We start from the raw sequence: 12,880 nt of genomic DNA, 5'->3' as shown, positions 1-12,880 counted from the left end.
ATGAGGATGTGCCTTATTATAAGGGACTGGGAAACAAATTGTTAATAATTTAAAGCAGGTTTTAAAACTATCTAGTTTCAACAAAGCATGCTAGGACCTTGGAAATCTCCTGTAAGTCTACTGTAAGGTCCCAGATTTCCTGGCTATCATGATTGATGTAATGTGATTGTATCCCCCTTATGAGACTGAGGCATATGAATGGAAGGGAAGGTGGCTAACATATTGAGGACAACTGAATCAAAATAGACAGGATATGGTTAAAATAAGATAGGCATATATACCATAGAATTTCAAAAGAAAAAGAAAAGAAATTAAGCTGGAAATTGTTGCATTAATTCTAATTTTTACTAATAAAAACTTGGAGTCAGCTATCTATCAGAAGGTGAAAGCTGAAGGGTCAGAGAGGCAGAGTGGTCAGTCACTAGAGTTCTTACCTCTACCAATGCTCAGACCAAAGAAGAAATCCTGTCCTCAGAGTGCTGCCTCAGAATGCATCCTCAGACTGACTGTAATGAGCTCCTATCTCCTCCTGCCTTATATTCTTCACTCATCCCACCCATATCCCTTTCTGTCTCCATCTCCTTAGTGTTGGGATTAATGGCATGTGACTCCCAAATACTGGTATTAAAGGTGAGAGCCACCACTGCTTTGCTTTGTTTCTCTTTTAGACTGGATCAATTTTGTGCAGACCAAGGTAGCCTTGAACTAACAGAGATCCATTTGCCTCTATCTCCCAAGTGCTGAAATTAAAAGTGTGTGCCAACACTGCCTACCCTTTATGACTAACTAGTGTGGCTAGCTCTGCACTTTGATCATTAGGCAAACTTTGTTAGATCACAAACAAAATTTCACCACAGTAAATATCATAGAAAAATTACTTTCTTAATAAACATGGTTCCAAATATATGGCTGAAGAGATATCATCTTAGTCACTGTTCTATTCCTTTGAGGAAACATCATGCCCAAGGCAACTTTTTAAAAGAAATCTTTTCACTGGGGCTTACTTACAGTTTCATAAATTAGTCTATTATCATTATAGTAAGGAGCATGGTGGCACATAGGCAGTTAAGAGCTACATCTTGATCCATCTTGAGGAGAGAGAGAGAGAGAGAGAGAGAGAGAGAGAGAGAGAGAGAGAGAGAGAGAGAGAGAGAGACTGGCATGAGCTTTTAAAACCTCAAAGCCCACCCCTTCACCCCTTGTGAAACACTTCCTCCAACAAGACCACACCTCCTAATCCTCCTAATCCCACCAAAGAGTTCCACTCCCTGATGATGAAGCATTCAAATATATGAGCCTATGGGGGCCATTTTTTCAAACCACCACAGATGTACAAGCATAGTTTATAATTTTCTTTTCCATAACTAACAAATTATGTTGGGTACATATTTATAAGGTAATTTATCAGCAGTCAATGAGATGGATCTCAGAGTACAGGTGCTTGCTATCCAACCTCACAGAGTTCGATCTACAGAGTTTACACAGTGGAAGGAGAGAACTGCTTCCTGAAACTTGTCTTCTCTTATCTGCATGCCCTTCAGCATGTATACACTACAAACTCATGCACACACACACACATGCACACACATTACACATACACACACATACATGTGTGCATGGATCGAAGATTAGACTCAGCATGAAACAGAAGAGGTTCAACCTAGTCTAATAAAACTGTCTATTTATTAAAATATCCACTTTCAGGTTTTATACTGAAAGTGCTATTTTCATTTATAAATCTTCTTTAAAACAATTCCGATTTTAGAGGGGCTGAAAATGAAGAAAGCAGTTGTTAATGGGGATCTAATACTGGAGGGCTACACAGTTCTTTCCCCCCAAAACACATTATTTGAAATTAATTTTTGATACAAACTAAAGTTTACTTCATAATCTATCAACCAGTGTGGTTTGAATGAAAATGGCTCCCATGGGGCATGGCACTATTTCTTGAAGTTTGTATGACCTTGATAGAGTAAGTGTGTCACTATGGAGGCAGGTTTTGAGGCCTCATCAAAGCTCAAGCCATGCCCAGTGTCACAGTTTTCTTCTTATTGTCTGAGGATCAGGATATAGAACTCTCAACTCCTTTTCCAGCACCATGTCTGCCTGTATGCTACCTGGCCTGATAATGAACTAGACCTCTGAACTATAAGCTAGCCCCAATTATATGTTCTTTAAAAGAATTGCTGTAGTCATGGTGTCTCTTCACAGCAATAGAAACCATAAGACAAAAGTTGGTACCAGGGATTCAGGTATTACTGTGATAGGCCTGACCATGCTTTTTGTTTAGAGGAATTTAGAATCTAGGTGTTTGGACTAGGAAAGCAGTGGAATGCTTTCAGTACTGTTTATTGGACCACCCTAGTAGCAGCATGGAAGACAGTGATGCTGAGTGTGATCTGATAAACTGTGGGGGCCGGGATCAAGATTTCTGGTGCCCACATGGCCAACTAAATCCATGTAAAAACTGAGAGGGCTTAAAAGGAATTCTAGACAAAAAAGTACAGAGTTTAACACAGCTTTTTGCTGTTTGCTGGCAGAGTGTTGCAGCTTCTTTAAGATAGGTTTTCCTGACTCCACAGCAGTAGCAGGAAAAAAGCTGTGCCATTTTGAAATGCAGGCTTTCTGGGACATGCTGCCAGCATGACCTCTGGCTCTTTCAGAGCACCAAGTATTTGGATGGGTTTGTGAGAAGAGTGTTGTGGCTTGCTTGATGGCAACTTGGACCAGCTGTGTGCCTGGAAGTTGAGCAGTGTGCATGGTAGCACTCAGAGGTAGCAAGTGGCTCTGCCATAATGGACTGTGAGAAGCAAGCCGGCATACCAAGTATATCATAATAATGGTGCAGCTTAAGTTTTAGACTGGGTGGGCAAACAGAAAGTACCATATAAACCCTAATAATGGTGCAACTTAAGTTTTAAGAAGGCTTACCATTATAAAATTGCTCCTGGACAGTAAATAATTACAGATATGCAATAAAGACAAATCCAGATGAATCACAGTGTTGGATAAATGTACATAGCCTTGGGAGAGAGAAGAAAAAATTATAAAGAGTCAGAAAATAAAGTCAATGCTTTAAAAAATGGTAGCGTCTTTAAAGAGACAGAGTACAGATAGTCATAGATTAAAAAAACTAAAGAAAAATAACCCACATGAAAATGGAAAATTCACAGAGAGTCTGGATAATATATATTAACGTGTTATCTTTGAATTTTTGATGGTAAAGGAGCTAAGTACAGAGAGACATTTCATGGTAAGGACTGCTAAATTAAACCAACATAAAGGTTTCTTGATTCCAAAATTTGAGTGTAAGGATATGTTGCTTTGGAAAGAGTTTCTTCTTTTGTTTTCACAGATGATGAGAACCTGTGAATTGCTTCTAGACCAATATGGTTTGATGGAACAAGACCCCCTGAAAGGTTTCTGTAAACACCCCCACAAAGAAAGTTCTTCACCCAATAAACAGCAGGAAAAAGTTTGGAGAAAAACTATGCCCATATTCCTAAATATTGTTTGTAAATATTTCTTTACATTTAAAGGGGGATATGCTGTAGAGATTTGCATTGGTATGGACTTTGGTTTATTGATACAAATTTAAGGTCAATTTTGTTATATGTATATTATATCTGATCTTGATTAAGGTATTATGTTTGTGTAGCTCATTTAAAAATGTAATGTATAATTAAGAAATATAGGTTAATAGATACTCATCTATAATATTCAAGCTTGTAGTCATGTTAGTTAGATTTTCTAGATGCATAGAGATATATTTCAGTTAGATAGGTATTCAAATCACTCAGAGACCTTCAGAGTATGGCATTTAAAATGTTTAAGAACTTAAGACTTTTCATAACAGTAAGACACATCTGCTCCTGGCAGCATAAGCTATTTCAAGAGGAAGATGGGCATCAAAGAGGCTCCTTATAGAGTTTACTAGACATTTAGCCAAAAAACTGTTCTTGCCTGGACTGCTTAACTGGACATGCAGCACATGCAGAAAAATGACTGCTGAACTTGCCTAAAGGTGACGTGGTCCTTTGGGGTTTCTGCTTCATAAAAGACTCTACTAGACATTCTGCAGAATACAAAAGAAAGTGACTGGCAAACTGCCAATATAGACAGAACTGTCTTTAAAATTTTCTGCTTCATGGAAATGTCTGTTGGATACTATGGGCCTGTAGGCTGAAGATGGATTCCCCAACAGTACAAAAAAACTTTGGGTAGCTGTCCAGGCAGCAAAATGTCTCTGTCAATTCTAGAGGTTTAGAAGTTGCTTACAATGCATTTCCTGTTTACTTACATAATATTATATCCTTCTGGAGTCTTTGATGGAGTTGAAGAATACATAGTTATTATTATAGTTTTCCTCAGTTATGATAAAAGATAAAGCATATATAAATATTGTAATCATAATTGTTGCTTGATAACTTTTGTTATATGTAATTTTACTGTGTTAAAACCTTCCTTTTTGCTTAAGCAGAAAAGGGGAAATAGTATGGGAGGTTTTTCTGTCTATGTGTTGCTTTTATTGGTTAATGAATAAAGAAAGTGCCTTGGCCTGTTGATAGGGAAGAACTTAGGTAGGTGGGAAAAACTGGACTGAATGCTGGGAGAAGGAAGGCAGAGTGAGGGGATGCCATGGATCTGCCACCGGAGATAGATGTGCTGAAACTTTGCTGGTAGGCCACGACCTTGTGGTGGTACACAGATTAATGGAGATGGTTAAATTAAGATGTAAAATTTGGCCAATAAGAAGCTAGAGCTAATGGGCCAAGTAGTGTTTTAATTAATACAGTTTCTGTGTGATTATTTTGGTTCTGGGAGGGAACAAACAAGCGACCCTTCCCCAAACAGATTTCAAAGGAGAAGAATTTTAATATGATGGCTAAAGATCATTCTTGTGATATTTTGGTAAAAAATATGGCTGCTTTTTACCCTTGTTCAGAAGGTCTGCCTGAGGCTAAAGTGGAGGGATTTAGATTAATCCTGTAGTCAGAGGAAATTTCAAAAGAAACTGGCTTAGATTCTGTGTGTGGCTATTAGTGGTAACTTTAGTGAAGATTTATAATGAAAAGGAGCAATCTGAATAAGGAAAAATACAAAATGTACAATTTGATGAGAAAAGGAGTCCCTGAAAGGAGAATGAAGCTAAGTCTTATTTTCAAGGAAATAAACAGATTAAGAATTGGAATAAAGGGAGTGGTGACCTCAGGGCTAGATACCACTAAACCATGTTTTCAACTTTTGAAAAGGAATTATAGAAAAGTTTAGAACCAGGTGTGGTGGTACACACCTTTAATCCTAGTACTCCAGAGACAGAGACAAGATCTCTGAGTATGAGGCCAGCCTACTCTATAGATCCAGGTTCAGGACATACAAGCTTAGTCAGTGAAGAAAATCAGTGAAAATAGAGCACTGGTGAAAATTTAGTTGGGTGAACATTTACCTGATATTTCAGCCCCAAGAAACAGTAAGATTTGGCAGCTTTGGTCAAATGGTTCTGGCTTTAGAATCAAGGACAGAAGAAAGGGGTTATAGAATCTTCTTTTGTGACTAACGTAAGCTGCTGAGATCAGGCCTGTATGAGAAGTGTCCCTAAATGGAGGCCTAGTGAGGCCATTTTGAAGCTGTAAAGTTGAAGCCTGAATTGCCTTGGAGACACCAAGATGATGGAGATGCCAAAGTGGTGAGACACCTCTAAGGAAAACTGGAACAAGGCATGGGACCAGCCCAAGAAAGAGAAACATGTTGCAGTAAAAAAAGATGAAATGGATGAGTTTGAGATTGAAAGAGCATTTTGACAGCAGATATGGATAAGCAGAGTTTGAAGTTTGTCCAGCTCATTTTTCGTCTTTCTTTGGTCCAGTATTTCCTTACTATCCTTGTTTTCCTCCCTTTTGGAATGGTAATGTATAGCCTGTGCCATTATATGTCAGAAGTTTATGATCTGCTTTTTGATTTTGATTTTACAGCAAATTACAGTTAAGAGATTGCATGAATCTCAGAAAAGACTTTGAACTTTAGACTTTCCAGTAAGTTTGAGACTGTTATAGACTATGGTGACTTTTGAAATTGGACTGAATTCATTTTTGCATTGCAATATGGCTACAAGCCTTTGGCAGCCAAGGAGTGGAATGTGGTTTGAAAGAAAATGTCCCCCAAAGGGAGTGGCACTATTAGGAGGTGTGGCTTTGTTGGAGTAGGTGTGGCCTTGTTGTGGGAAGTGTGTGAAGTAAGAAATTAAATTTAAAAATTTCTACATAAGCTAGCTTGGGCACAATTAAACAAAACAATTAAACAGCAAAAGAAAACCCAATATTTAATGTCTGTAGTGTAACTGGGTTAGCATTTACAGAGCCCCATCTTAATCCTCAGAACTGGATAAGAAATAAAATATCATTAAATTTTAATATATGGAAGAAACACAAAGCAATAACCATCATCTCATTAAAATGACAAACATTCAGGTTTGTTTCCTAGCATAGATACCCCTGTGTGGTCAATACCAGGAAAATGAACACCAAACAGCTAACAAAATTTTCCAATAAAGCAAAAGACATCAAGTAAAAGATTTTTACCCAACAATAATAGGAACCAGTCATATAAAGTTGCCTCATGACTAGATTGAAGCCATTTTAAAGTATTTCCTCATAATTTTATGAATTAATGTAGCAAATAGTAAGGGTCATTCTAATTTGCACAGAAGGAAATATATTATAACTTTGAGCTAAACTTCGATTCACTTTCTTGGTTCTGTCTACATCAATTCATGATTTGCTTTGCATGCTAGTGAAATGTAAGTTAAGGTTCATAATCACACAGGATTATAGCAAAGACTTCAAGGCTGTTAACCTGCTAGCAATGGATGGCTCTGAGTTCTGCATTTTATTATTTAGAAAGGACAGTAGCAATGACTTGCAGTTGTGATCTTTTATTTTTATAGCACATTTCTCTATCTTATGGACCCATAGATACAAGCCCATAAGGCAATGTGTAATATATAATAACTGAATATGTACTGTTCACACATTACTGTCATGTATTCTTTTAGCCGTTTGTCACCCTCCCTGTAAAAATGGTGGCCAATGTATGAGAAATAATGTGTGCACCTGTCGTGGTGGGTACACCGGAAAAAGATGCCAAAAAAGTAAGACACCAGTAAAATTTTTGCATCCTACATCCTAAACTGAATCTTTGCTTTGTAACACATCTATTTTTTCTCTTATTTTAACCTTAGGCATCTGTGAACCTATGTGCATGAATGGAGGAAAATGTGTGGGACCAAATATTTGCTCCTGTGCTTCTGGTTGGAGTGGGAAACAGTGTAACACTCGTAAGTAAAGCAAAGACTGTGACTCTTAGAGTGTGAATGTCTGCCTTTCTGAAGGTATACAGAAAAATTTAAGACAAAGAGAGTCTTTTCTTTTTCATTCTTTCTATTTCATTTCTGCTGATTCATTCCTGCTTTAGGAGATACCGTTTTGAAATAGTGAAAGACAGACATCTGAAGATAGTGTGCAGTGTTTTTCAGTCTGGCAACCACAGATGCTAGCACAAACTCCAAATCTGGATTGTAATCTGAAGTCAGGATCAAAGGAAGGTGTGAAAAGAAGCACTGATTTCTTAATTCCTTTTGAGTTCAGCAGTTCAGACCTTTCCAGGGTGGGATACTCCATTCCAACAGATTAACTGCAGAGATGGTGGTGACTGCCTTCACTCAAATGTCTTTTTTATTCTTTGTATAAAACTGTTATTTAATCTGGGTATTATGATGTATGCCTTTAATCTCAGCACAGAAACAGAGGCAGGCAGATCTCTGTGAATCCAAGGTGATCTACATAGTGAGTTTCAGGCAAGGCAGGGCTACATAATGAGACTCTATCCCTAAACAAGCTAAAATATTTTTTGTATTAATAGCTATTATAGTATATTGTTTGACATGAAAATAATTGTAGAACCCCAACCATTGGGGAAGAAGTTAGGATGAGCCATGATGTTCCGAAGATGATTAAAATGATATCTTTTTATTTTCTTTCTTTTTCCCGTTTTTGAGAATATAATATAATTGCATCATCTCTCTCCTCTCTTTCCTCCCTGCAAACCATCCCGTATGTATGTTCCTTCTTGCTTTCTCTCAAATTCATGGCCTCTTTCATTAATTATCCTCTCTCTCTCTCTCTCTCTCTCTCTCTCTCTTTCTCTCTCTCTCTCTCTGTGTGTGTGTGTGTGTGTCTGTCTGTCTGTCTGTCTTTCTGTGTGTGTATGTGTAGATAGATAGATAGATAGATAGATAATAGATAATAGATAGATAGATAGATGATAGATAGATAGATAGATAGATAGATAGATAGATGATAGATTTCTAAGATTTCTAAATACTATCTGTTCAGTCTATATAATGTTTCTTTTATGTATGTTTTTAATGCATCCATTTACTATTGATAACAAATTGGTGTGCTCTTCTCTGAAGAAGACTATTTCTCCCACATTCCACATTCCTTAGTTGATTATAGTTTTTATGTACAGTTCAGGCCTCTGGTCTTTCTCTCATCTAGATTGTTATGTCAATTGTTTCCTTGTTCAGTTTTTGTTTAGCTAGACATGCTGGTGAGAATATGCTCAAGAATATAATTAATTGTTCAAATGTTTTCTTTTCCTTTTAATTTTATTTTCTTTTACTTGAGTCAGGGTCTCATATCACCCAGGTTGTCTTTGAACTTGCTGTGTGGCTGAGGATGGACTTGAACTTCTGATCCTACTGACTTAGACTTCAAAATGGTGGGATTACTGATGTGTTTCATCTTTCCCAGCTGAGGAAAGATCTTTTAATTCTTGACTTATCAATTTTTCTTTTTGAAAATTGCTTTGTGTGGCTTATGTTATACTTTGACTGGCAGTTTAAAAATTCAATTTGTTCATCTTTTGCTTGCAGCAATCTGCCTTCAGAAATGTATGAATGGCGGTGAATGCGTAGCTCCCAGCCTGTGCCATTGCCCTTCCACCTGGGAAGGGGTACAGTGTGAGAAACGTAAGGAGCCTTTCTCTATTGATGGCCTGAGTATGAACCTGAGGAAATAATTGACCTGTAGCTCATTGAGAAATCCACAGTAAAAACAGAATTATAGATTTTTGATCCTTTTGTAAATGTGAAGATGGATCCACAAGACGGCTCAGTGAGTGAAGATGCTTCTCACCAAGACTGAAGAGAACACTAGAAGACTTCCAAATGTGTGCCATGGCGTGGGTGTGTCCTGCCCCTCCCCATATACTCCTAATCCTATTTTATCACTCTGACAAATATCCCGATAAAAAGCTACTGAAGGAAGGAATAATTTGTCTTAATTTACAATTACAAGCCATATTTTGTTGTTATCTGGTAGTCACAGTGACAGGAACTTTAAGTTCATATCCATCCACAGTAAATAAAAGAGAGAAATCAATACTCTAGTACTTGGATAACTTTCTTCACTCTTCTACATTCTGGGGCCCTAAATCTGGAAATGGTGCCACCTTCTCTCAGTCAGGCTGATTGTTCCCACATCATAGAGATGTAATCAGGACAATCCCCCATAGAAACGTACAGAAGACAACCTGATCTAAGCAAAACTTCATTATAGCTTCCTTCCAAGTGGTCCTAGGCTGTGTCAGAGTGACATTAAAAACTGTCCCACATAAAAAAGATATAGTTAAATAAAATAAATATAAATAAATATAGTTAAGAATTTACAAGTAAAAATAAATGTTAGCCAGTTTTTTTGCATATTTCAACAAAGTGAGAAGTTCATTTGTTGGTTTATTTCTCTTAATTTCTTTTAAAGTCTTAAAATAGTATAATGATTATACAAATAGTGGTTTCATTATGAGCTTTTCACACATGTGTAATATCTTCTGGTCATATTCACCTCCATTTGTCTCCTCTGTGCCTCTCTCTTTTTTTTTTTTTTTTTTTTTTTTGGTTTTTCGAGACAGGGTTTCCCTGTAGTTTCTAGAGCCTGTCCTGGAGCTAGCTCTTGTAGACCAGGCTGGCCTCGAACTCAGAGATCCGCCTGCTTCTGCCTCCCGAGTGCTGGGATTAAAGGCGTGCGCCACCACCGCCCGGCCTGATATTCTCTAAATATAGCCTGAAGCTGGAAATACGGTTTCTGCACCCTGAAGAACCTTTATGTGAAACAAAAAGCAAACCTTCTTCCTCAAAGTGTTTTCTTTCCTGTTGTCCAGAGACTATCTCATGTACTGACAATGCTAACTGAATATAAATGTTACTGCTATCTAAAGGGAAATGCTGATAACGCTCAATCTATTTTATTATATCTAGATAATAGAACTTTCTTAGTCTAGAAACGTGAGTGTTACATTCCCAGCCAACCACATATAGCAGACCTGATTTAAAAAAAAAATTGCTTGAAAAAAAATAAAAAAACATAGCTTGTCAATTCTTGAATTATATGAACTTTCAAAATTATATGCTACCACAGTGTGACTACTGTGAAAAATAACTACATATATAAAATTTTATGGTATGCTGATTTTCACTCGGTATTGCTTAAAAACCCATTATCTGCCCTTAAAGCATCATTTTAAATATTGCATTAAATTTTGTAATGCCACTGTATGATATTTATATTTAATGCAATGGCCTTTCCCCTGTGGTGGCCATTTTATGTAGTAACAAATAATTATTTTATTACAAGCATTTTTTTTTACAGATGATGATGCACAAATAGTTACTGAGATACATATAGATTATTTTAGATTACCTTGAGATGTATTTCCATGTAAATCTTTCTGGTATGGACAGCGAAAATATGTTTAGGAAGTTCCTGAATGAGCTGGGCATGGTGGCGCACATCTGTAATCTAAGTACTCAAAAGACTGGTCTGCGAAGACGACAATAAGTTTGAGTAAATGCAAGCTACATAGGGAACACAAAGCTACAGAAGGCTCATAGCAAGATCCTGTCTCCGTAAAGAACAGAAATGGAAGGGAAGGAGTCAGTGAGTTTCTATTAGATACTGTCCAAAGTGGGCTATAAATTGCTTCACAAACATGCCACGACCAATGGTGTCTTTGGAATCCTTTAAAAATATGTACTTCAAATAGCTTAAAATATAACGAATACAATTTTAGTTTAATTTAATAAATTATCCGTTGAGTTGGGTGTGTGGATTCTGAAGTACAAGAGCACATAGATGAGATCTGCCCATAGGCGGATCACTGGCAGATTCTTTATATACCTGCTTCTTTTCTACTCTAATGCAACTACCAGAAAATTTAAGTTACACATTTGTTTCCATTGAACTTCTTTCCTATGGTCAATTATAATTTATTTTCATGTGTCACAGATACTGTACATATCTTTGTGTGGTATTTCAATTCAGATATGTTTGATATCTTCGAGATTCACAGTAAAGTTTGATATCTTCGAGAATCACAGTAAAGGCTCCAATCAAAAAATAGCTCCAGGCCAATGGAATACTGTGCATTGCAGGATTCTATTCCAAGCCACAGTGAATAAAATCATTTGCATTTTGCAGCCGTCTGCACCCAGAAGTGTCTTCATGGAGGGAGATGTGCATTTCCCGGAGTATGCTCTTGCCGCACTGGATACTCTGGAGTAAAATGTGAAAAGAAGATACAGGTACCTGATAATACAAATAATAGATACAGGCTTCTCTGTGTGTCTTCTCCTTGGTAACTGACTACTGTTAACATTTACTTCCAAAGGAAAACATACATGGATTCAACATTTGCCTCCAAACTATAGCTTAAATAATTTTACACTTACACAAATGTCTTATGTGCACCTAATGGAATGCAACATTTATGTCCCATTGTACAATGGGATGCAGGATTCCAAGACACCAGAGTGCAGCTACTCCACAGTAGGGCATAGGACACAAGTAACTTATGCTCTGGTCAAATGCAGTCGAAAAGCCAGGCTCACCTCTCTCAATATAACCATCACTTTAAATTAAGGTGTCACTACCTCACTGATTAAAGTGCAGCCCCTATCCATTTCTCATGACCGCATACCACAAAAATTATGTTTTCATAGTTTTCCCTGACAAAAAAATCCTTTCTCTTCTTTGTTGTCTATTAAAATCCATTTTTAGGAAAAGAAATGTGCCTATCACTAGAATTAGACATTTTATAATCACTGAAATTTGTATTTTGAAAACGGAAGAACCAAGGCATGGACAGGGTTCCTTGCAATATGAAACCTGACCTCACACTGACCTGTAAGGCAGCTTTTGTACACACTCGTTCCAAAGCTTCTCTGTGAAAGTTTGCATTATTCCTCTTCAGTCACCTCTCAAATTCCAGATTATTGTGATGTTGTTTGGTTCTGATTTATATACATATTAGAGATATACAGTGACAACACACAGGTATACACGTATGTGTATGGACCCCTCAAAAATATCTTACAGTATGATTTTTAATATAAATCTATCATGTGCTACTTAGCACTTCAAAAGGCTGAAGGTAAAAACACTCGAGATATCAGGATGTGAGGATCAGAGTTTCAAGTTCGTCTTTAGCGTCGTAGTGAACTGAGAAACAATATCAAAACAAAAGAGGTCATGAAGATCTAAATATGCTGAAATATTATAATGCTTTACATGATAAGACATTTTCTTCTTAAAATTTAAAATTTAATCAGTGTTGGGTGAAAAATCAATTTCTGTATGCTTTTCTCCTTGCACCAGGATATGGTCCCATCTTGAAAAGAGCAGGGACAAAACGGAGCCATGGTACAAAATTCAGAAAACGAAGTTGTTTAATGCTGAGCTGGTAGATATGAGTAAGGCCTACATGAATCCGCTATTGTATATTAACTTGAATAGAGGAGATGAAAGTGGCGGAGAAAGAAAAGGAC

General features: G+C 37.1%; 1 protein-coding gene across 1 annotated transcript in view; it reads left to right on the top strand.

Moving 5' to 3' along the window:
- Positions 1-11,695, top strand: part of Vwde (von Willebrand factor D and EGF domains) — a 63,020-nt gene extending 51,325 nt beyond the window's left edge. The window contains exons 26-29 of the mRNA XM_038319439.2: positions 7,052-7,147; positions 7,238-7,333; positions 8,933-9,028; positions 11,535-11,695. Coding sequence (XP_038175367.2) covers positions 7,052-7,147; positions 7,238-7,333; positions 8,933-9,028; positions 11,535-11,695 — 449 coding nt within the window. The remainder of the gene's footprint in view (positions 1-7,051; positions 7,148-7,237; positions 7,334-8,932; positions 9,029-11,534) is intronic.
- The last annotated feature ends 1,185 nt before the right edge of the window (positions 11,696-12,880 follow it).

Source organism: Arvicola amphibius, chromosome 2 (genome assembly GCF_903992535.2).
Source record: "Arvicola amphibius chromosome 2, mArvAmp1.2, whole genome shotgun sequence".
NCBI lineage: Eukaryota > Metazoa > Chordata > Mammalia > Rodentia > Cricetidae > Arvicola > Arvicola amphibius.
Note: the sequence above shows the minus strand (reverse complement) of the source record. Positions and strands in the feature narration are given on the sequence as shown.